Source organism: Wyeomyia smithii, chromosome 2, assembly GCF_029784165.1.
Source record: "Wyeomyia smithii strain HCP4-BCI-WySm-NY-G18 chromosome 2, ASM2978416v1, whole genome shotgun sequence".
NCBI lineage: Eukaryota > Metazoa > Arthropoda > Insecta > Diptera > Culicidae > Wyeomyia > Wyeomyia smithii.
The window spans coordinates 183,134,265-183,160,428 of record NC_073695.1 but is presented as its reverse complement, the minus strand read 5'-3'; the positions used below and the strand labels follow the sequence as shown (position 1 = coordinate 183,160,428).

Here is a 26,164-nt window from a genome sequence, read left to right as displayed (position 1 = left end):
TCGGATGTCCGGTCCAGTGTCTGGGAGTGAAAATGTCTGTTTTTTAAAGTGTCATTTTTAAAAAAGAACCAATCACAGTTTTATATGTTTGATTACATTTAACAATGAAAAACAAGTTTGGCTGTGAAATTGGACCAATTTTTCCAGGATTTTCTATTTCTCACTTCTTGATTTCTTAGATTGAGTATATCGTGGGAAAAAATGACACACAATACTAGTTTTTTTCAAATCTTAATTGCTTCTTGTGATTCATGTTCATGTTCAGTTCAATATATTTTGGCCGGAATTATTCACATGTCGGAAGCATAACCCAGTCCGTTACCTGGCCCGAACAACTCTGTTCCGTTTCGGTCCGAAATAAAATCGGACTATAAAAACTGTAGTCTGACCGGACTACGCACTGGGCATTCCACACTCTACCCGGTCTGATGGTAAAGACTGATCAAACAATGCCTACGTAAAATTTAGAATTTAGGCTGACGGTTGAATCGCTCCATTTTATCAGTATTTTTTCGTGAATAGAATATCTCAGTATGGTTGGTTGACATTGGTTTTAAATGAGGTGACTCTCGAAGTTTGAGTTCTAACGCTGTAATTTCTTCAATGTTGCTTCAGAGTAGAACTTTTAAAAACTCTCTTCTGTCCTTAGTTTTTCGATCGCACATGGTCGCACCCTCAAGACATTTGAAAATTTGAAGAAATTAAGTGGAAGATACACAGTTTCGCTAATCCATAGCGGTCTTCACGTCGAGTCGAAGTAAATGTACGAAGCTTTTACTCAGTTATAGTTAAAATGGCTGAGCCTGCGTAAAAGTTGGTCCCCTGAAACTCAATTACACTATGTAAACCTGTTCTTTTAATTCAGCAAACTCATTAAAATATGCAGATTTTTTTCCTCCATGGTTTTTAGCAACAAGCTAGCTGGCCACTGCAAGAAAAAAATTCTAAAGTTTATATCCCTGCTTACTGTTAACTATACGCATATTCGCAGTTTGTTTTTTTTTTGGAATATGAACCCGGAAAACCGGATTTTCGGAAAAACGGAAATTCTTCCGGGACACCACTAAAGGTACTTTTTTCTGTCGAGCACATAACGGCCTTAAACTGCTTACTCTACAAAAAATAACGTTTTCTTAAATAAAAATTCTCTGCCCCCCCACGCAAAACGGAGTAGCTACGGCTCTGATGCTAATCAATGTTGTAAAATAACACTTTATTACTATCAGCGATAAATTGGAATGCCTTTTGACGACACTCTCATTGATTGCTATGTAACTTATGTTGTTGTGTTATTTTTTTTATAAAAAAATATTCATTTCATTCAAAACTATTTTTTTTTTAAACCTGTTTATATGAATCTTGAAATACTGGCTCCATATGTTCGTCAATTATTCATAATGCAACAATTTATCCACCATTTAGTCCACATAGTGGCTTCTTACTCTTCTTCAGCTCCTGCCTCAATTATTCCTGTTGTATTTTTTGCAGTGATGCCATTTACACGAAAAATATATGATTGTTTTTATTTTTATTTTTATTTTTGAAATCATGCACAATTCCTTGTGCAGGCGGTAGATTTTCTGTCTCGAGGTCACCGGATAATCTGCGTCGACAATTTTGCTCTCAATATTCCAAATATCGAATAGGGAAGAGGAGATCCCGATCCGGTGACGCAGCCGAATGACAAAGGAAAACCTGAGTCATCTCGTGCTCCTGTAAAACGGCTCTCCCAATCGCAACGGCGGGCGGCGCCTGAAGAAGCTACTAATCCAGGTCACTCACGCGAGGAGGCTTCTAGTTTAGTAGGTCAGGTCAGGTCGACTGAGACAGCGTCGCCAAACGTCCGGGACTTGTCATGCGTGGAGCCCTCTGCACCGCAACAAACGACAGGGGTAACTTATAGGCAGATGCTGGAGGCCACAAGCATGTCTATCACATCGATCGACTATCCAACTCCCTACTTACCGCTGAACAGTTGAAAACAGTTCGCGACGCCATCCTGGACTGCATTACGGACCTGCCATCAGTCCAAGTTTAGGAGCTGCCGTCTGAAAAAACGGTATCCATCAATTTGACTGTGCCGACAACGATACAATTAGGTGGCTGGAGACTACGGCTTCTTCTCTCAAACCGTGGGAGGCAGCAACCCTTCGTGTCTTGCACACGAAGGACCCGCCAAAGGTCCTAAAATTCATAGGTTGCTTCCAAGACAGTGTGGACACCACAAATGAGAGAATTCGCCGACGAATCCAAAACCGGTTTCTCCACACGTGCATGACGAGTATGTCATCGTAACGTTACTGTTGACATGGTGGAGCTTGCCTAACAGTCTGCTAACCTAATAACGGCACAGAGCTTTCTGCTGAACTACAAGTACGCATGCGGCAGGTTGGCAAAAAGTCCTCTAACACAGGCGCGAAAGGCTCTGGTGCTAAGGTAGGAAAGGTAGGCTCGGAGATTCACTCAGGGAGTGCACCGCTACTACCTGCTCTATACACTCTCGCGTTAGCGAAGAAAGTTCCGCCGAAAAATCGAAAGAGGAGTAAGCATGCACATTCGACCAGACACGACCCCCGGAGCCACATACCGCCGCCTTGACGTGAGAGTCGCACTTCTGTCGCCTATCATCTGCTGCGACGGGAGCCTATTGCTGAGGGTACGAGGTCAACTCAACACTGCATCACAGATGGCAACCGTCCGCCAATCGAAACTCAACTAGATCCAATGAAAAACGCGTCGTCAACATCGTGAACATACGCTGCGTTCAGGTGAATCTCTATCACGCGACGAGCGCCTCTAGCATTCTTTGCAGGAGATTCACCAAGGATCAGCTATCCGTAGCGCTGATCCAGGAACCATGGGTCCACGAAACCAGGATCATTGGCTTAAATAACGCAAACGGTAAGTTGATCTATTGCAATCAACAGTCAAATCCTGGCACTGCAATTCTGTTGAACAGAAATATTAAATTTGTTCCCATTAAAAAGTTCATCCAACGGGATTTGATTGCCATTGCGGTGGATGTCCCAACGACTAACGGCACGCAAGAGATAGTCGTGCCCCCGTTTACCTCCCGGGGGACGTGGACGACATACCGCCATCCGAAGTCACAACGCTTGTGCGGTACTGCCGAAGCTTTAACAAGCCACTCATCGTCGGCTGCGACGCCAACGCGCACCACCCAGTCTGGGGCAGCTCGGATGTCAACACACGACATGAGTACCTGCTTGAATACCTTATTTCTAACGATGTTAGTTCATGCAATGTAGAGAACGAGCAAACTTCTAGTTATGCTATTAGACAGCTGAACTGGACATCGCAACAAGTAACCTACAATACAGGTTTACGGAAGCGTTTACGTCAAACTGTCCGTTAATGAAACGGACAGTCTGTCGTGATGTGCCCTGGTGGAACGAAACGCTCAACTTCGTCGTTGGGAAGCTAGACGTTTGTTTAACAGGGCTTAAATCACGTCCAATTGGAATGCCTATGAAGCATCCCTCACTAAATACAACGCTAACCTACGCAAAACAAAAAAGAGATCCAAAGCAAGATCATACTGAAAAATGGAGATGAAAGTATGACTGTCACACCAAAAGAAACGCTGGATGTTCTTGTGAACATTTCGAACGTTGAAGAGCTACATAGCCTCGGGTCCAGACGCATGACGTCATGTGACTTCGCAGTTCTCGCTTGTCGACTGTTCACGGAGACTTCTATCAACTGAGCACTATGCTCTTTTTAGTTCAATAAGTCACCAGGACCGGATGGTATTCTAATAATCTTTCGGCAAAAATCGGACGAAGTCATCATGTCTCACCTCATCAGTCATTTGCGAACCAGCTTTACTCTGGAATATATCCCGGTCAGCTGGCGTAACGTCAAGGTGGTATTTATACTAAAACCGAGCAAAAAAAAACATACCTTTCGGGCCTATACTGCCGTTCCAAACATTATTAGCCCAGGGTGCATAAGGTCTGTATTTTTTTATCTGCATGCCTGAAGGGCACTGGGTACTGAAATGCCAATTCGACATTCTTGCTGATTGTCTTTTGGGGCGGGCCCCGATTGCTGTGTACAGGTTTACGGATTGCTCGTACTCATTGATGGAGTAGAACTGTTTTGTTGTAAACCTGTACCCCAATTAGGTACAACATAGTTGATGAAAGTAATTACCTGTTTGGGATTAGAGCTCCACACTTGGTAGGGAGTTAAAAGGTAGCTTCCTAAGAAGTTGTTCCTAGAGGAAGCAAGAGCTTCGCAAAAGCAAAGCAAATGCTCTGAACTCTCTGGTTCAGATTTGCAGAATCGGTAGGTGTCGTTCAACACTACACCGATTTTCTTTAGATGATAAAAAGCGGGACAGTGTCCGGTAAGGAGTCCCGTGATTATCCGTAGGTCACTACGATTTAGACTAAGTAGCTTTCTGGCGGTTCCAGGGTTCGGATAGATAAACTGTTTAGCTTGTCTACAACCCTGTGTCTGTTGCCATTGGGATACTATTTCTAGCCTTTCCCAAGTTAGTAGTTCGCTTTTGATAGCGGAAATGGACGTACCCAGAAACGGCTCGGGGCCAATAAACCGCTGAGCTGATCCCTGTCTTGCTAGGTAGTCAGCGTGTTCATTACCCTCGACTCCGCAGTGTCCGGGAACCCAAAACAGAAAAACTGAATTCTGTCGGGAAAGTTCCCGTAGAGTTTCAATGCATTCCCAAACAAGTTTGGAAGCGCATTTGACGGACTTAAGTGCTAGTAGTGCTGCTTGACTGTCTGAGAATATACCGATTTTCGCATGTCTGTAGTTGCGTTGCAGACATATTTTTGCGCATATACATATGGCATATACTGCCCTTCTACGCATAGTTGTCCCAGTTTCTATGGAGTTTGCTATAAACATGGGACAACTATCGGTAGAACGGCAGTATACCTCTGCTTAAAAACGGTGGGCCATTTTCCCAGGGAAAACGTTTCCCTGATACCGGGTTCGTATATACCAGATCCCGTTAGGGATCCCATATTCGAGCCATCGGTATAAAAACTGACGATGCCAGGTGGAAGATTAGGCCCTCTATTGTTCCACATAGAGCGGTTTGTTTCAATCACTCTATATGGAATATCCATGTTGGTCCTAACGTCCATCCAGTCGGAGACTGTAGTTAGTAGCGGAGTTAGTTTGAACTCCCTAAGTATGCGAAGGTGGCCGATTTGGTACCCTTCAACTATAGTTTTCCTCCTTTGCAACCTTAGAGCGCCAAGCACTGCTTCCTTTTTCACATGAAGATGTAGAGGTAGTAGGCAAAGCATAGCTTCCATGGCTGCAATTGGAGTTGTTCGCATAGCGCTGGTAACCGAAAGACATGCAAGTCTTTGAACTTTTTTGAGTTTGGCTTGCGCAGTCACTTCGTTCACCTTAGGCCACCACACTAGGGCAGCATAGGTGATTCTTGGTCGGGCAATGGTCTTGTAAGACCAGAGTGCCAAGTCTGGTTTCAGTCCCCAGGTCTTACCGAACAGAGTTCTGCAGGCCCAAATCGCTGAGATCGCTTTCTTAGCGGCATAATCCAGTTGTGCAGACCAGTTCAGTTTCTTGTCCAGTATAATATGGTCTGTATAGAACATGAAACTACTATGCTTGGAGCGGCAGTAGAAGTCAGAATGGGTCTAAAGTCAACTCTTTTCAAGTTGATGGAGAAACATACGAATCATTACATCCATAGCGATTTTTATGCGATTTACCCTTACATAAGCGTCAATATACTTATCAACAGGGTATATCTACTAAAACCGCTTTGGATTGCCTAGTAACGAACGATCGAGAAGTCACTGAAACACAGCGCTTTCGATAATTTCCTTTACATTAATTTATACGGCTCTACAACATAAAGGAGTTGACAACCCAGTCATTTTCATACGTATATTCGTGTTCCGATTGAAATATCCGTACTCATTTGCATCACAAAAACTCGCAATAGATGCGCAAAAACAGCATATATGTACTGATTTGGAGGCGATATACGTACTGAGGAATAAAGGTATGCAATTTATTGGTATAAGTATAGATATAAGATTACATCCGACTGAAGGTGATTTATTTCATATTGTCTTGCGATTATATGCTTAAAATCGTAGATCAGTCAGGATTCGGCATTATATACGATTAAAAACTAACTTCTGCGTATGATAATTAGCACTATATACGATTTTGACTTCGTTGAGATATATTTACGATAATTCTAATTCTTTTATATACGATTTGGTGTTGACTGGGAATACTAAAAGCGAAGCCTTGGCTATTCACGGGTTTCCGATTTTATATATCATCTAAAAGAGTAATTTTCTAAGCGAAACGTGATTTTTTAAAACTTCATATAATTATCCTTCGATTTTTAAATGAAGAATAAAAATTCGCTCTAAATCGCTAAAACGACAGTTGGTAATGGGCGAACTGTCATTGTAGCGAATTCGAGCAGATTTCGAGCAGTTTTAAATCACGTTTTATTTAGAAAATGCAGATCTTTCAGATGATATAAAAAATGATATAGCTAAACAACCCAATTGCGGGCCTACTGACACTAACAGTCTTTCCCGAGCCGGGACTTGAACTGACGACGACAATACTTCAATGAGCTTTCTACAGGGGGGATCTATCTGCCAAACATCGTGTTACCAACATATTCGGCAACATGGCGTTTGTTTTGGTTTTTTTTTTCTTTTTGGTCATGAAATTGATCGATGTGAAATATTATAGAATTGAAACGTTTTTTATCAAAACTCGAAAAACCGCGGAAAACTTTCATGAATGTGTTGTGTAGTGATTTTTTCCCCATTATCGTTCATAGTTACAAACATTATGGACCAGAGTTGATCTGCGATAACGCAGACATATATGAAATTTGACAGTAGTGAATCCCCTCTGGCTTTCGAGCAGGAAGATCCACAGCTACATCGGGAGATATGTCTGTCACAGTAGAAACAGTGAAAGGGTATCCTCAGAGAGGAGGTCTCTCTCTCCACTATTAGGGTCACTGGTAGTAAAGTTTGGTCCACTTAGTATTTGGTCGTTTCCTTTGGCGCTGCACCACTAGTTGTCGTACCGAGAAACTAATGACAGCGTTTTGATCTGGAAGCTTTGTTCACTTAGTGGTGAAAATTTCGTCAGGATTGTTACCGGGACACTTGAATCGCGACACAATGAATCGCGCTAATCAAACCAAACGTAGAAGTGGAACATTGAAACGGAAACTACGAGCGAAGGTCATCAGGACAGTCCGAAATAATCCTGGGGTTTCCCTCTGTAATTTGGCGAAAAGGTTCAATGCAGCACATACTACAGTTCGTCGAATCTGTATGCGTGAAGGATTACGGTCGTATCATGCCAGCAAACAACCCAACAGGACGCTGAAACAGAATCTGGTTGTCAAAACCCGAGCAAGAAAGCTATACGAGTTTCTATACGGATGGCTCAAAAATCGGATCCCAGGCCGGATCAGGGATCTACGGACCAGGTATAGAGATAGTGGTCTTTTGGGTAAGTGGCCAACCGTCTTTCAAGCAAAGGTATACGCAATATACATCCATGCTACCATATGTCTAAAGCGCAACAATAGACATGCCAAAATCGGAATCTTTTCAGTCAATCAGGCTGCTAACTAACATCAAAGTCTGTCACATGTGTTTTCAGACTAGTCTGGGAGTGCATTGCAACCAGGGTTGATATTTGTTGACACTCTTGAGTGAAAATGAAAAAAAGCATCCATAAACGTTATTTTTTACAATCCTTTCAGAGTTCTCCCTTCCCGCTTTTTACATGGAAGTGAACTGTCAAAACACTTCATTACATTTCATGCGATGAAAGCAAGACAACAAAATCAGTTAACGAAGATTGTCAAGGCATCGGTCAGTGTCAGTGAAAAAGTGTTTCGGTGAGGTTTATTTTGGTTGAGTGCACTGTTTGTTTTTCTTTTTCGCTTTAAATTGAAGATCATTTGGTTGGATTTGTCGTCAAATTTTATTCCGTAACCGTGAACGATGCGCGCGATCTATTTCATCTGGGTATAACAGCACGTTACTAGGACGAAAATCTAGTGTATCTGAAAGAAGGCTGCGATCATTGGAAGTGAAAATTGGAAATGATTGGCTGTAATTTTCGAAGAGTTTTGCTGGGGAAAATGACTTTTATCAGCACTGATTGCAACACTCAGGGAACTTTCCCGTCTCAGCAAAGTTATGTTACTTTGGGTACCCGGTCACTGCAGAATCGGAAGAAATGAACATGCCGACAGCTTTGCAAGACAAGGATCTGCTGAGCAATTCATTGGACCTGAACCATTTCTGGGTACCTCCACATTCGCCATTTAAAACGAACTAAATACATGAATAGAAATAGCAGGGTTTTTTATATCTTCTGGAATATATATAGTATTCGGACTAGGGTGGTCGGTATTACCGACTTTTTGAAAAACCGGTATTTCGGTATTCATAAAAATAAAAACCGGTAAAACCGGTATTTTTATTTTTTTCGGGTTATTACAAACTAGGGGTGACTCGTGTACTTTGAACCTACTTTTCCTACTATAAAATTCTTAAAATCATAGTTTGGAGAAGTTATGATTGTCCGCGAAAAAACGCAAGTCATTCTTTCTGTACTGTTTGAAATAAAACTGAAAAATAATTTGAGATATAGGGTGTCGAACGTTTCCGGCAGTAGTTTTCTTCGGCCGGTTTTCTGCCGCAGTCTCATGCAAAAACCTGCTGAAGTAAATCACTGCCGAAGACGTTACCTACACAAATTTGGATTTGAAGTTCATTTTTTGCTTAGCGTCTCAGGTTGCATCTATATATGGACGTGTCGCTGCATAATTATGTGTTTGCATTTATGAGTACCTATGGTTCATTACGGTCCAGTTTTTTGTGTGATTTGGACCTCTGCAACCATTGTTTTGATCTCTTGTGGTATATGTTCCACATACAACACTGGATAAATTTAACAGTGTTTGAAAAACTTCAATGAATGAATCTAGTGATATGATTACGATGAACATAATTTCGAAACTCATATTAATTTTTGTTTTAATTTGCATTCACATCGCAAAACTTAGTTTCAAATTAGTGAATAACTTTAAAATTCTTAGAAAAACAATATTTGAAACTGTTGAGAAGAGTATATGAATGAAGGAAAAAAAAGAAATGAAAAGAAATGACGATCAGACCAGAATTTACTTTTTATGAATCCGAAGGAATCTAAGGTGAAAACTTTTTTATTCTGTTCGATGCTCTTTAAACAGTTCGTTTAAATTATTCGTTATTATAATTATTTTATTAATTTCAGCTCCTGATGGAGAAACGAAAAATGTGGCAAATGAACAAGTTTGTAACTGAAATAGAAATAAATTTGAAATGAGAGGTTGGTCAAAAATATATAAAAATATAGAAAATTATAGAAAAAGCAGAAATTTTAACACGAGCAAATCCGGGAACATTCAGCTAGTTGCTAATAAAAGCCCGTTGTGGTATGGGCGACGAAGCTTCGACCATGCTACAGCTGTTTAAATTCCACTTTTTCAAAGAACAATAATTTTTAGGATGAAATTCTTTATTAGTTGATTATTTCATCCTGTAAACACTTTGAATCAAGAAAAAATAAATTCCTAATCCAAATTTATATTTATTTATTATTTTTTTAGTTTCACTTTTAAATAGCACAAAACTGAATAATGACTTGCGTTTTTTCGCTGACATGATTGTGATTACTGCCTAGTTTGATTTTCATAATTTGTAGTTAAACTGGTTCAAAACCCACGAGTTGCATCCGTGAGTATGAGTGTGTAAAGAGATTAGCTGTTCCACTCAAAAAATAAATGTTTTGCTTTATTGATATGAAGTTTTTTGACATATTATCGATACACATAAACACATCGTCTGAATCCATGCAGAACAAGCAAAAAGATAACAAAAATTGATAAATAGATAAGAGTAAATTAATATTCAATATTTCTGTCTTCTGTATTTATTATATACATCGTCATGTGATTTGTAACGCCTACCTAAGTGGGTAGCAATCCTTAGCATTACAATGATTTATTATTATTCTGACAAGTTTTTTTTTTTTAATTTAAAGAAAAATACCGAAAATACCGGTTTTTACGCCTCTCCAATACCGGTATTTTGGTATTGAAAAAAATATCGGTTTTACCGGTTTTACCGGTTTTGGTATTACCGGTAAACCACCCTAGTTCGGACGAAATATCTCTCACAGCAGCGATTATTATCTCGACAGCCCAAAACTAAAGCAAATATTAAATTTATTTTATGAATGAAAGAAAATATTAAAGTATCGTATAGTTACGTTTGTCTTTCTAGGTATCAAAGATTTTCACTTTTAATTTGCCAATAAAAAAGAGGCTATAATAACACGTTTTACGCTATCGGATGTGTTATTTGTATAATGACAGTTTCTGTCGCTCAAGGTTGCCATACAGCTGCCGTTGTGTCCGTATCCCAGCGTTCTCCTCGCATTCTCAGGGTTGTGCGATTACCACGACTAGAGTGCCTATATGTAACTAGAGTGGCGCCGTGTCATCCAAAGTAACGCTGGTAACACTGGTAACACTGAACATCCTTTCTCTTTTCCCCACACGTGTTTAATAGGTTGTTTGCTCAATTGGAATGACACTGACAGATAATTTTTATTCCAATTTTGACAGTGTCGCCACTCTATATATTTACAGGCACTCTAACCACGACATATAGGCTTAGGCCCGTTATCCACATTTGATATTAAAATACAATAAATTAAAAACAAAAATACTATCAATTAACACTCATGAAGTTGTCCTCTTAAATATAAACTTAGTCTGTTTTTAAGATTGCAGGCGACATGTTGATGTTAACAATATGCTGTAGTTCATTTAATAATCGCATGAAACGGCATGTAGGTTCATGTTGGGAATAATTCCGAGCTCGTTGCGGAGGGTTAAACACTCTTGGATTCCTTAGCGTAACGAGAGGGTTCGACTATCAGTCCTTCCTGCTAATACATTGGTGAAAAATACTATGTCAGCAATCCTATGTCGGCAAGGTACTGTATCAATATTAACTAATGCACACAATTCTTGATAGGCATCTGAGGTTCCGTAAGGCAAAACGCACGAAAGTTTTGAATTCCTTCAATTCGTTGAATATGTGTTACATATTGGGGGCGCCCAGCAACGCTCGCAAAGTCCAGCTTGCTCCGCACTAGCGCTTTGTAAATGGCGAATATAGAATAAGGGTCTTTGAGATCCCGTCCGTATCGTCTCACAAGAGAAAACAATTTCAAGCTGTCTGTAACTACATTGTCAATATGATTTTTAAACGAAAGTTGTCGGTTAAATGTAACGCCTAGGTCGCGAACTTTTTCTTTACGTGGCAACTCAGTTCCATTGAAATGATATTTGAACTCGATAGGAGATACTTTACGAGAATACGTCATAACTGAACATTTTTCAGCGTTAACGTTTAGACCACTTTCCGAGCAGAATTGTCCAAAACTTTGCAAGTCCAGTTGTAATTTAAGACAATCGTCATTTGTTTTGACGGGCAAGAAAATTTTCACATCATCAGCATGAATCAGAATCATGGCATTGGTCAATTTTTCTAGAAGCTTGTTCATCACGAGTACGAATAACAGGGGTCCTAAGTGGCTTCCTTGAGGTACTCCCGAATTCATAGTGAACAAAGCAGAGGCGTGTCCTTTTATTTTAACATACTGAACTCTTCCGACCAAATATCGAAGAATGCTGTCCGTCTTAACCGCATCAAATGCCTTGCTCTTATCTGTGTAAATACAGTCGACTTGAAATCCCTTGCATATATAATCGGTTACTAAAGAAGTGAACTCGCCAAGATTCGTGGTAACGGATTTCTTCGTTAAAAATCCGTGTTGCTCTATCAATAAGTTCGCGCATCTATTAATCTGTGTAAAGTAATTGGGCCAGCCACAAAAGACAAACATTCCTGTCACAGTGACACTTCTGCCCAATGTCCTTCAGGCATGCAATGTCCAAAAAACCAGTTAAACTGTTATTTACTGGAAATCTCGAAAATTTCCATCAATTTCATTTGTCATGCCTACCCACACTAGGTTATCCCTGTGGTAGTGCCAAAGTATTTCATTATCTTGAAAACCTAACGAAGAAAGAGCTTAGGAATACAATTTTTCATGAACACCTTATACTGCGATCGCTGCAAACCTTCACTGTCATGAAAGGATTTTCAGTTGAAATTGAAATCTTTAAATTTCAACTTTCAACGAACGAGCTGAGAATTATAGAGACTTCCAGCTCCAATCAGTTGACGGTTTTTTTAACTCAACGTATATTTATTCATATTTTTATATGGTTACATATGGTTTACATAATAATTGTTTAGCCTTTAAAGGCTCTGCATCTTTGTTTTGAGGTTTGCTGGTTGCTTATTTCTATAGTTTTTCATTATTTGTGTAGAATTTTACAGTTTTTCCTTTATAGGACTTGTTTTTAATTGAAAAATAAATTTTTATAACCTATTTAACTACTAATAACTAACTCAAAATTAACTTAAAACTAAGGTACCAGCTCACGAATGATCTGGTGAGGTGACCTGGTGCAGGACTCTCTGAACCTAGTCAACGATGTTGTTCTCCGTTCGTCCAGCACCTGAAGACCAGCCTGGCGATGGATCTCAGAGTTTCGTGTTCTCGGACGGGTGTCTAGGATCATACGTAATATTTTATTCTGAACAATCTGAAGTTCAAGATGGTGGGTTTTAGCGCAGCCCTCCCAGACAGGCAAAGCGTACTCTATGACCGATAAAATTATTTGCTTGTGAACGGCAAGCTTGTTGGTGAGGGAAAGGGTGGATTTTCTATTAATGAGAGGATAGAGGGATTTGGTCAGTATGTTGCACTTGGTAACAGTTTTCTCTACGTGTGAACGAAATAGAAGGTTTTGGTCCAGTGAGAGATCAAGATAGACAACCTCACTCGACCATTCGATGGAAGTGTTATTAAGATGGATTCTCACATTGGCAGGTGGAACAAGTCGAGTTGATTTTGAATGCGGGAATATAATAGCCTGGGTCTTAGCTGCATTTATGCAGATCTTCCAGCTGTTAAAATAGTCGGACAAAACATCCAGACCCTCTTGTAGTCTACGCGTCAAAGCTCTAATCACTCGACCTTTGTAGATAATGGCAGTGTCGTCTGCAAACATAGACAGGATGCCACCACCCGGAAGGGGAGGAGCATCTGAGGTAAATATGTTGAACAGGATGGGACCAAGAAGGCTACCCTGTGGGACCCCAGCATCTATGTTAAACGTATCAGAGGGAATGTTGTTGAGGAAGACCTGGAATGATCTATTCGACAGATAATTCTTGATGATCTTCACGAGGAAGATCGGGAAGTTGAATCGCTGCAGCTTAAACACCAGGCCATCATGCCAGACATTATCGAACGCCTTTTCGATGTCCAACAATGCCATAGCAGATGTTTTACTAACGGACTTGTTCCACCTTAGGATCTGAGTAACTCTAGTCAGTTGGGACTTCAAATAAGCGACTAAGAATCAACTTTTCGAATAACTTCGAGATGCACGATAATAGGCTGATGGGACGATAGTTTTTAGCGTTGGTAGGGTCCGGTGATAGCAGCATTTCTGTGATTTCGCACACGCTGTGTTGCTTTAGCGATGTTAAAGTGCTTGAGAATGTAGATGCTTATATATTTCATCGATTTCATGCAATGAATTGGCTCAAACCAAATAATTTCGATATTAAATCAGACATCTCATTTCTTTCAATGACCGGACTTTCATCGAAAATTGACACCGCTGACGCTGAAGGTCGTTTCAACTTGAGACAGTGAAAATGCGGTTTTTGTCACTTTACAACTTATTTATTTGATTGAATTACTGATTCTCAGTGGTCGGCACCATTCCGCTAATTCGCTAATCGCTAATTAGCGATGCTAATATTTAGTTAGCGGTCTAGCGATGTTAGCGAAACTGTTGTCGATGGTAGAAACTGTTAGCGTCGCTAAAATTTGGCCTTCGAAACACTAATCGACAATTCGCTAAATTTTGTAGAAAAGCGACGATAGAACTATTGAGGAAAACTGTGAACTGCTGATGACGTACTTAAATTGCTTCGAAAGATGAACATACTTTACTGAGAAAGTATGACCTTTTTGTGAACTTTGATACCTCTTATTATAAATAGCACTCAAAAGTACTTATTTTCGTTTGTTTTCATGAACAATAAACATAAATATGACAATTTACAGATTAATACGTTAGCAATTAGCTATTAGCGAAAATTCCGCTAATAGAGTTTTAGCGTTTAGCGATTATTGAGCTAAATTTTCCAGTTAGAGGATTGACGATTAGCGTCGATTTTCAGTTAGCGGTGCCCACCACTGCTGATTTCAACAGCATCATCAAGAGAGTTAAAAATATATAGCTGCTGATTGAAGAAAAGATTCAAAAACTATGAGAAAATTTTGAATTTTTTAAAGGTGTGTAGCGATATTTTTATCGCAAAAAATTTAACTTCGCTGGTAGTAAAGTTTTTGAAGAAAGCATATGTTTATAAAACAATACTAATTTTCGTTGGAGTTATAGCAGTTTTCCCGAAACACTTCCATTGTAAGTACTCTGTTGAGCAAATCCATACCAAACGATCTGAAAATACACAAATATTTAATTGACAATTTTGAATTCTAAGGAAACTTTGTACTCGACTTAGCAAACTGTGTATCGTATTTTGACATAGGATTTATTCAAAGCATTATATCTCAGAAACCTTGAGTTGTATAGAAAAATATTCCAAGTAAGAATTGTAGCCTACAATTTGCAGGGAACTTATGTTGCCTTGTCATAGAACATGTGGCAAAAAATGTTTTGAAGCGGCCAGCCATTTAGATAACTTCTTACAAAAAATTTACTTCATTTTCATATACCCTTTAAACTAAAAAGTTGAGGTCTAAGAGCAACATAGAGAAGTGATAAAATGATAGTAGTGATACGAGAAACTTACTAATTCGACCTTGTTTAAAAACTACAGAAAGAATAAAAAAATAAACACTGTATGATTACAGATTGCTTGATATACCGGTTTTCGCTAACATCATATTACTCTTTCTAATCACCACTTACTGTTTTCGCGATTTGCGCACATCTACCTACACATGAGTATCATTATTACAATGGCACAGCATTCCTTACTTGAGCCCATCTCACACAGCATCTTTTTCGCAAGATAATCTTGATACCTCTTGTACTGGGCACTATTTTGATTTTAATGACAGGTGGCTTCCAGTCACTCCACCATTCGCAATCATCAGCGACTGGTTTGCCGGTTTCAAGTTTATACCACTTCCTAAAATGAACCCATCACGTCGTTAACCCTTCAAATAACAAGCATAACAATAAAATAATAACAACAACAGACATAGGTACGCCTTCCCGAACTCTGATTGAAACTGGAGAAGATCGCAGAATCATTAGCTGCCAATCAGGAAGCCACCGGTCAAGCCCCGTTTCCTTTCCTCTGCATTCGGCCGCTGCTCCATCAGGGGAACTTGAGCGCGAAATAGGAAACCACATGGCAGGAGTAAAATAAGGTGCGCGGTGTGGGATGTGACGACAAAAATAAGAGAGGCAAAGGAAGGTTCTCAAAACAATCATTAGCAACCTTACTTAGCAGTGCGCGAATCATCACAACAAAACAGAGGAAGATACGATTGGGACGATCTTCGGTTAGGCTACAAGGTGATGGAACTGCTGTACGGTAGCCACTTAGGTTCGTCGTTTTCCTATTCTCTGTCGTGGTTAAAGTCTTTTGTTTTAGCCTTTTTTCATACATATAAATAGAAAAATATTCCTTTAAAATAAAACATTAGGTTTATATAATACATTAAAACGTTAGAATATTATTTTGGAGTTTCCCAAACCGTAAAGACCCGCGACGGATTTTTTTTTAAATGCTCGTTCTCAGCACTAGAACGGCCCATTTGGGAAAACTTGGAATTTTATTCAAGGGGAATACTACCGTTCCACATAGGAGTAAATGCGTTAAAAACCTGATCATAAGTGAAAAATTCAAAGTAAATGAACTTTGTATTGTAGTGTTTCATTTTGAAGTGTGATGTATGCTTGATCACTTGACAGCTCATCAACATCCAAAAGTTATGTTTACGGTCTTAACGAGAGGTTTGAACCGACCGCAATTCAACAGTTTTTTGTGCATGATAATGACGCTTTGAAACCGTGAGCTAAAATATAACGTTCCGAAGATAAACAAGTGATTTTTAAATAAAACAACGATGGAGATTGTTAAACAATGTTAATCGAACAGAAATGTGACCTTAGCATGTATGCTAGTCTCTCCAAATACCCAGGTGTTTGTCAAAATCAATATAATAAAACCCAAAATATTTGTTTTTATAAGTGAACTCAAAATGGGATAAATTATGTTTCCGGCAAAATCCGGTTGAACGACTTATGTTACGTGAAAGTGCTAATATTTTTGGTAATGATGGTGAAGAAAAACCTTCCGGATGCTTCCGGTCTCGTGTTTTATCGCTATGTGAAAATTATCAAGAAATTATTATTTTTTCGCTTCTTGGATAGTTGTAGCCTTGGTTACCCAAATGAAACTTTGTCAAACGACTGAAATGTGTACTGAAAAGTCATTTCATGATAAATTCAAGTATTTGGATGAATTTTTACCCGACTATGACTGAATTTAAATTTCATTATAAGAAATTTCATCCATCACTTTAAGGTGGGTTACTCCATGTAAAAAATTATCGAAATCCAATCATTTGTTTTTATTATCACAATATGATACATTTTCAGTGCAAAAATTTTTTTTAAATAATTATGATCAGGTTTGATGTTCTAAGTGTTCCACTGTGCGTTCCAAGCATAATTGTCCCAGCGTGCATAAGATTTGTGTAGAACATGGGACAACTATGCTTGGAACGACAGAATAGTAGCTCTAAGTTTTTGTAAAGGTGCCACCCCTCTGAAACCCTCCCAATTTTCGTGGGACGCAAACATGTTTGTGTTTTTTTCTATTTTTTATTAGATTGAGCAAACACTGGGAATTTTCAATTTCCCCATGTATCAAATCATGTCAGATGGATGAAATATGGTATGTAAGAATTAATTTTGGAGTTTCTAAATTATTTCAGTACAAAATCACAAAACTACGTATTTTCATAAAAATTCAAATAACATGTTTTTAAAATTTCAAGCTCTACATTTTTAAAATAAAGTCTCCTTATTCCATACGCGATGAAATATTTATTTTAACTTGCAAACATTTTGAGAAAAACGAGTTCAAATTCATATTTCATAAGAAATCGTACTTTATTGAATTCAAACTAGTTTTTCTCTAAAGCTGTGCATGCTGGAATTAATCTTTCACCATCTTTGGTTTCAGAAGAATATATAGCTTGAAAATTAAAGAGCTAAGTTGAAACCAACCGTGGGAGACTAAGAAAATCAGGTTTCCATGAAAATTCTCGTTTTTCTCAAAATGCTTGCATGTTAAGATATATATTTCATCGCGTATGGATTAAGGTGACCTTATTTCAAAAATTTCGAGCTTAGAATTTGAAAAACAGTAATGTTTTTCGAATTTTCATAAAAATACGTAGTTTTGTGATTTTATACTGAAATAATTTAGAAACTCCAAAATTCACTCTTACACAAGGCTGGAAAAAATCGTTCGAGTGATAATCAATCAGTAGTCCAGACTGATTCTCTATCGCTTTCGATAATTTAAAAAAAACGTGGTGAAGAATTTTCACTTACGATTACTGAGGTTTGTTTATTTCGTTTCGCGTCTTCGATTTTTTTTCACACATGTATCTGTACAACAGGCGCAATTGATACGTATAAAAATTCCCAGTGTTTTTTTTTATTTTGACATAGAGTTCTTGCACTTCTTTGCAGGAATTGCAAAGAATATTTACCTACCCCGGGCCAGGGTTAGGCTCTGCTGATGTGACGTCCCAGTGGAAATCAATTTCCTTTTAAGGGACTCACTATTTTACTCATTTATATTTATTTATATTGATATTCATATTTTATTCTATCTAACTTTTTTCATTTTTTTTTATTTTCCAAATGCCCATTACCGATACCTTCACACCAGAAGGCTAGCACTTGGAGCCTCCTGGTAGTGGACACCGACAAAAAAATTAAATAATAAAAAAAAACGATAGATGGTAAACATTAGATATAGTTAAATTAAATCAAGAACCCTAACAATTCTTGAAACCTTAAACTATAAAATTAACTAAAATGAATTATATAACGATAATTAAATTATACATATTATAACGACAATTTTAGTAATTATTATTGAATATCATTACAGTAGCTCCCGTGATTTGATTTTAAGATATTTTTTCAATCTAGCCTTGAAGATGTTTTTGTTATTAAGGGATTTTAATTCATTTGGAAGCAAGTTGTATATTTGAGGACCTTTAAATGTTATGCGTTTTTGTCCAAGGGTTGTATTTGCTCTGGCACTAAGAAGGTGATGAGCTTGCCTTGTATTGTGAGGATGATTTTGGACTGTAAAAATTAAATTATTATGCCTAGACCTATTGTGTTTTATGTCATGCATGAACATACACGTTTGAAGCTCGAATTGGTAGTATACAGTGTGAACTATTCAAGTAAATATCAATGGTAGGATGCAAATATGGCAGTTTGTAGATCAATTTTAAGCAACGATTTTGAAGGACCTGAAGTTTTTGAAGTTTAGATTTCCCAGCATTTCCCCAAACAATATTCATGTATTGAAAAGTTGAGTGTATACATGCGTAGTAGAATGATATTGAAGCTTTTTGTGACACAAATGTACTGACTCTTTTAAGCATACCACAAAGTGCAGAAACCTTTCTTTCGATAAAGGTTATATGATTACTCCAGGATAAAGTAGAGTCTAACACTATTCCTAAATATTTGAATTCATTCACTTTTTCGATTGAATGATGGAGCATATCGGGATTGTTTACGATGATAGGTTGTTTTTTAATAGAATGGAAAATCATATATTTAGTCTTCTGTAAATTTAAGGACGGCAAATTAATTTGAAAATATTCGGACAGGATTTTAAGATCTTGTTCTATGCAAGATATTATTGCCTGTGAACTTTTTTGTGGATAGAATAAGGCTGTGTCGTCCGCAAAAAGTCGGGGTATTCCTTTTAGATTAAGTTTCCCAATATCATTAACGTATATTAGAAATAAAAGCGGCCCTGTGTTGCTACCTTGGGGGACTCCTATATCGATCAATCGCGTAGAACTATGTTCACCATCAATTTCAACAAACTGTGTTCTATTCGACAAATAGCTTCCAATCAATTGGTTAGCCATTCCTCGTACACCATAGTGCTCTAATTTATTTAACAGTATCCGGTGATCAAGAGTGTCGAATGCTTTTTTCAAATCAATGAATAAGCCTCCTACAAAATTCTTCTTTTCAATTTCTTTTGTTGCATAGTCGACTAATTCGACAATTGCTGTTGTTGTGCTACATCCCTTTCTGAACCCGTATTGTAGCGAGTATAAAACTCCATGTTTTTCAAAGAAGATAGATAAACGATTTGCAAGTAATTTTTCAAAGATTTTATTAAAAACGGATAATGTTGATATAGGTCGATAATTTGAAGCTATGCTGGCATCTCCCGTCTTGAAAATTGGTATAACCTTAGAAACTTTAAACACTCTGGATAATCACCAGTTGATATAATCTGATTGAATACATGTGACAAAATCATTGAAAAAGCCTGAGAGTTTTTCTTTAAGATTGACACAGGCATGTTGTCTGGACCACTACTTTTATTAACATTTAAATCTTTTATCAATAACATAACTTCGTTACTAGTAGATGGTCGTAGGAAAATAGTATTTCTAACGCGTTGTATGTTGGCACATGGATTAACATCGGGTAGTTTTGGAACGGCACTCGCTAACTGCTTTCCAACTGTTATAAAATTGTCATTAAAGACATTACAAGATTCCCTATTTGTTGCGGTTTTTTTGTTATTGCAGCTTAAAGTGACTTGTTTTTTTGTTTTTTTTTGCGACCGAGTATTTGATTTAAGTTCTTCCACATTTAAAGTGACATGTTGTGTTAAGCAAAGACTCATAATAACGCCTTTTTGATTGTCGTTTAGATTTATCTACTTTTTTACTGATGTGATCCAACATAGCTTTCAAATGAGCATCCGATGGGTTATGTTTAACCTTTTTAAGATAGTTGTTTTTTATCCCAATCCAAACCCAAAATTCATAGGACATCCAAGGGCAAAGTGAGTTTTTCATAGGTATTGCTTTGGAAACAGTCTTCGAGCATTGACTGATCATTTCATTATAGGTGTTCACTATACCAGTTAATGTCACGTTTGGATTCTGTGCTGGAATGAAATTGTTCATGAAATTTCTAAACTGAAGTTCTAATCTGTGATGGTTGATTAACTGTTTTTTTAACAACCAGCGGTCCGTTAGGTGAGCTTAATTTAAAAGATGAAATTATTGGTAAGTGATCACTAACGGTTGAATGAACTGTATCATTTCTAAGTAACATTACATCATCTGTTCTGCAAACAACGTGATCTAATAAATTCCCAGTCAACGGTCTAGTAATGAACGTATTTGTGAACATAAAACCATATGATTCTAAAAGACTTCTATATTTCTCAACAACGTTAATGCTGGATAAGTTTATAGGAATATTTACATCTCCAATAATAAAGCAAGAGTGATTGGTGTTAGTTGAATGCATCCAACTTTCTAGGGCATAGGGTGTTTGCTCAATCTGTTAAAAAAAAAAAACAGACATATTTACATCTCACGACAACGGGGAGGGTTCCAGAGGGGGGACACCTTTACCAAAACATAGAGCTACTATTCTCCTTGAACGAAATTCCAAGTTTTCCCATATCTGCCGTTCCAGTGCTGAGAAGGAGCATTTTAAAAATAAAGCTCCGTCCCGGGTCTTTACGGGTTAATATACATATGTCCAAATTATTACCAAATACACTAAGGTCGCTTTTTACGCGTTTTTTTTCACGCGGGTTTCTTCTTACGCAGCTTTTTTTACGCGGATTCCGGAATTTACGCGGTTTTTTTCACGCGATTTTTTACGCGGCATGTATCCCCCGTGTAAAAAGCGACTTTAGTGTATCATCAACAACAAAAAATATACGGCCTGAGGTGTCGTGAACAGGCATCATCCTGCAACGCAATTATTATTTGACGATGATGATACTGCTGAAGCTTGCCCACGAAATCTTTGATTGCCTACGAAGGGCTAGTAGATTGTCGTGAGCTTGGTGCTTGCCTGTGAGAAACCAGTTGCCTACGAAGGGCTAGTAGGCTCTCGTGGGCTTGATGCTTGCTTGTGAAGGACCAGTTGCCTACGAAGGGCTTGTCCTCAGGTGAGTGTTAGCTTCCAGTTGCTAACTGTTGACTGCTGCAGGAAATTCTCCGCTATATGTTGCTTCCGCGATGTGTACTGTACTGCATCCAATTTACGAATCAACTCGCACAGGTAACGCGCGTTCTTTTATAGAAGCCGATGTGAATGAAATCGTTTCCCCTACACAGCCCCTGGAGAGGGGAAAATCTAAATGATGGTGCTTTATTCCTATTGGTGGACAGCCGTTTTGCGTTTCTCAAAGAATGACACCGATTTGCTTGAATCATTTTTTTTTTTTTTTGTTTTATTCGTGTACCCATAACATTTCTACTCTACATGAGGTATTTTACTCCACTAGGAAACATTTTCAAAGTAAATAAATAAAAACTAAGAATGAAAAATTTGAATTAATCATTAAATAATTTTCTCGATTAATAAAAATGTTTAAAAATATCTTTAGGCATATGTAAAGTAAAATGGAGCTTTCTTTCCCTGTAGCTGTTGTGAAGCGAGCATTCTAAATTATTCCATGATATTGTGTTATTTCACTTGCATTCACATTTGTCCGTTACTCATAAAGCTTTCTATGTTTTTCCCAATGAATAATGTGAGTCGAGCTGGAAACGCTCAATCGGACTTTGAAGCACTTGCTAATCCAACAAAATCAGAAGCGATCTGCTCGAAGTACTTTGTACCAAATGGATAGAGGGATGGACCCCATCAGAGTTCACGGGGATTCACTCATGCAGCCAGAAGTGCCATCATCAGTGCGAAAAGTAAACGATAAGGGGAAAGAGGAGAAAATAGGAATTCATTCTTCTGAAGTTTTAAAATAAAATGCTTACATCTTATAAAAAAAATATCATCACATTAACTGCATGCTTGACAGAATTTGGGCAGTGTGGAAGATGACAGTTCCGAATAGTTAGTTAAGACAGTAAAAAAATAAGATAAAAAGTATGTTTAATATTTCGCAATAAATTGGGCTAATTCAAAATTAAATATAGTTTCAAACTTCAACTCCGAGCCAAACAGTGAAACGTGAGGAATGAAAAACGAACAACTATTACTCAATGAGAAATTTATTGCCGAATTGATGAAAAAAAAACGGAAATAATACTTGAACACATAGGTACACAAAATTACAGGCAAAATAAAAAATAATGGATCACTTCACGATTGCTGAAAATTATGTTCTTCTGCTATTTGCATAATTTTGTTTAGATTCATCTGCAGCTTCTTCAGGTGCTCCAACGTGTCGGAATCTATCTTCTGCACCAATCCCGGATCAAAAGTATCCATTTCAGTTGGCCGAATCGACAGGATACCATTAGCAACTGGAATGTTAACATTTGCCATCTGCTCCATCGTGGCGGTGGTTATGACTGGACTACCAGTGACCGAATAGATGCTCTCCCCAATGCGAGCATGCCGCATTATAGCTAAAGGAGTATTCGGCTGTACTTTTGGTGTAATTAAACTCATTCCACGATCAGTGCTGACAGTTTGTAACCGATTGTTAGCCCCCGGTGTACGGAATTTTTGCCGCGAAAGGCGTGAGTCATTGGCAAAAAATGTTTGACTACCACCGAAAGTTTTCTTTGATTTGATTCCGATTAAAAGCGAAGAGTGTCCCTTAGACGGTGTTGCGTGGCTTGAAACAGATTTGCTACGACGCCGATTTTTAATTGCAGACGACAACGGACCACACATACGGTTTGTGGTGAAACTTGAAGGAATGCTGCTTATCGCACTGTCCTCAGTTTGATAACCTTTATACAATTGAAAAAGAAAAGTGACCTAAGTTCGAATAGACACCCAAACAGGATTGGTCAAAACTTACCATCATCTGACTTAGAATGTTTGACAGGCTTGTCTTTGGATGTTTTGTCTGAAATTCTTGAAAAATCGTCCGGATCCAAAACGCTCATCGATTCACATGGTTCCATAGCCAAATTCTCCAGGTCAGCAAAGGACTTAACTCCTAGCAGTCTTAAATCTCCCATTCGCATCTGAAGGGCATGTTTCGGCATTCGATTCTTGATTGTTTTAATCATTCTGAACAGTTCTTCTATCTCGTCGGTAAACTTGGACTCAAGTGAGGCTAATTCACAATCAGCTGTAAAATATTCCTGCGGATTATGGAGGTGTTCAATCGAATTGAATCTAACTTTACCTAAAATATCGAATTCTTTTAGTTTGGCACTCAGTTTCTCTTCCTGGAAACTGGTTCTATTTCGTTTAGTGTTCCCGATGCGAGACGGTTTTGTTCGTACCATTTTCGTGTGCTTTAACAATAGAGCGAGCGCAAAAATCAATCACAAAAGGCACTCGCTATACAATGAAATCACTAATATAAAAGACGTTGGAATAACTTAACCGTTTGAAAATAATCTGATAAATATGAAACATACCACCTAGGCAAATCTTTTGAATAATCAGTCTTAATTCTCACAAGGATATTGATAAATCACAGAGAGTATCTTATAACATGTTAGTGCCACTCATAACGTTCAAACAATGCTTCAAAATTGAAATTACACAATCGGATTCGAAACCAGCAGAAGCTGCTACAACAGCTGTCTTGTCTTTACGTTTCAGTTCTTTTTTCTAATTTTTCACTTCTCTTTTTCCGCTTTTACCTGTTCCAGCAGGGATGCCATTTTTAACATTTTTATCATGAAATCAAAGTAAAAAAGAACAAGGTTACTTGTGGCGTTGTGCAACAGTTTTTCTCCGGCACCATGACACCATTTCATTAGATTAAGATAAGATTGGTCACAAACGAAAATACAAGGAAACACTAGGGGCTAGACACCTTTATTTTCATGAAAAATATTTTGCTAATATTACAGGATATTGGTTGGTATATTTCGATTTTTATCGTTTATCTGTCAATTGACATCCTCCAACGATAATGTAACGCTTAATGTCACGGCAATGGGCTATGATATAGATAGAGGGGTGCCCGAAAATGGAACCGTAAATACTTTTTAATATTAAATATTGGGAATATTTCGCAATATATTAATAGTGTCTTACCCCTAGAGGAAACATTCGAATTGATTTTAATGTGTTAAAACACAATATTCTGTTTCAATTTCTTTGTTCAATTTTTTGATCCGTATCCGTATATCCGTATAGGAAATCGCTCATCAAACATTGTGAAACAAGAGCAGGTAAATCAAATAACATGCTTTACACAAAACTATTTCACAAAGGTCCATTAGTTTCTGGAAAAAAGGAAGAATGACCGTTATTGCAGTTAGATCTTATATACAAAAACACTGATTAATAACAATTCAATGTGCCTAATTAGATAAATCCATTATCTCGAAGATTATAGATACTATATAGCGAAAAATGTATGAATGGCCTATGTTTTCAAAATGGCATCTCGTTATAGACTCTATTTTATATGCTGAAATCACATTAATCTAATAGGAGATTGCTGATATATCGACAAGAACTTCCCAGAAGTAGGTGATTTTATTTTCATTTCTCTTCTACTGAATCGAACTTATGCTGATATATGATCAACAGATGTTTCGAATATACAGCATTCCACAAAAACACTGATTAATAACAATTCAATGTGCCTAATTAGATAAATCCATTATCTCGAAGATTATAGATACTATATAGCGAAGAATGTATGAATGGCCTATGTTTTCAAAATGGCATCTCGTTATAGACTCTATTTTATATGCTGAAATCACATTAATCTAATAGGAGATTGCTGATATATCGACAAGAACTTCCCAGAAGAAGGTGATTTTATTTTCATTTCTCTTCTACTGAATCGAACTTATGCTGATATATGATCAACAGATGTTTCGAATATCCAGCATTCCACAAGCGGTAATGGCGGAGAGTGCACGCAGCTTAGTTTGACGTTTTTTGTAGGTCGGGTAGTTTTCAATCGAGGCAACTGAGTGAAAAACATAAAAAAAATTGCAATGTAGCATAGCAACTTTAAGAAAAAGTTTTGTTTATTTTGATCCGCACATGCGCTGCGATGCAATTTGAATAACAAAACGCTCATTTTTTGTGAAAGTTGCCATGCAACGTTACGACTTTGTTATATTTTATACTCCGTTACTACGATTGAAAATTCCTTGACCTACAGAAAACGTTAAAATGGGCTGCGTGCACTGTCCACCATTACCGGTCGTGGAACGCTGGATATGTGTAGAAGGGTCGAATTCAGTCTAGTGCTAGTCAGGGGCCGGGGGAATAAAGGGATATGTCTAAGGGCTAGACAGCTTTATTTTCACGTAAAATATTTCGATAATATTACTCGATATTGGTAGATATATTTTGATATTTATCGTTTATCTGTCAATTGACAACCCTCCAACGATAAGTTAATGTCAATGAGCTAAGATATAAAGAAAGGAGTGCCAAAAAATGCAACGATAAATGCTTTGTAATATTGAATATTGGGAATATTTCGCAATATATCAATAGCACAGACTAACAGACATAACACGTCGAACAAATTTTCAATAAAATCATCGTTTGGATGATTCCAGTACTTTACGTTAGTAACACTAGCACCATCTGCTGTCGTGTTTGCGCTGCGTCATGTATTTCAACATCAGCGCCAGCGTTACTGCATGTGTCAAATGGGGAACTACAAAATATGTATGAGATTGCATGACAGCGCCCCAGACGACGTTTTCGCGCGATGACTGTTATTCGATT

General features: G+C 37.9%; 1 protein-coding gene across 3 annotated transcripts; it reads right to left on the bottom strand.

Annotated features, from left to right (window-relative positions):
- Positions 1-22,521: 22,521 nt before the first annotated feature.
- On the bottom strand, positions 22,522-24,083 carry LOC129725234 (borealin-like). 3 transcript variants are annotated; one of them, XM_055680792.1, is made up of 4 exons: positions 23,872-24,083; positions 23,634-23,807; positions 23,301-23,576; positions 22,522-23,229 (listed from the first exon to the last, which is right to left on the bottom strand). In XM_055680792.1, exons 2-4 carry the CDS (start codon positions 23,734-23,736, stop codon positions 22,631-22,633), a joined length of 978 nt encoding a protein of 325 aa, XP_055536767.1. In that variant the 5' UTR covers positions 23,737-23,807; positions 23,872-24,083; the 3' UTR covers positions 22,522-22,630. The 3 variants fall into 3 exon arrangements, with proteins under 3 accessions (XP_055536767.1, XP_055536768.1, XP_055536766.1); XM_055680793.1 differs by having other exon boundaries at positions 23,634-23,791; XM_055680791.1 differs by having other exon boundaries at positions 23,634-23,745.
- Positions 24,084-26,164: the final 2,081 nt, after the last annotated feature.

Excerpts from the sequence above, each read along its gene's own strand:
- LOC129725234 (XM_055680792.1), bottom strand. The coding sequence starts at position 23,736 with ATGGTACGAACAAAACCGTCTCGCATCGGGAACACTAAACGAAATAGA. Across the intron at positions 23,577-23,633 it reads AAAAGAATTCGATATTTTAG|CTGATTGTGAATTAGCCTCA; the intron begins GTAAAGTTAGAT and ends AATATTTTACAG. Across the intron at positions 23,230-23,300 it reads ACATTCTAAGTCAGATGATG|GTTATCAAACTGAGGACAGT; the intron begins GTAAGTTTTGAC and ends AATTGTATAAAG.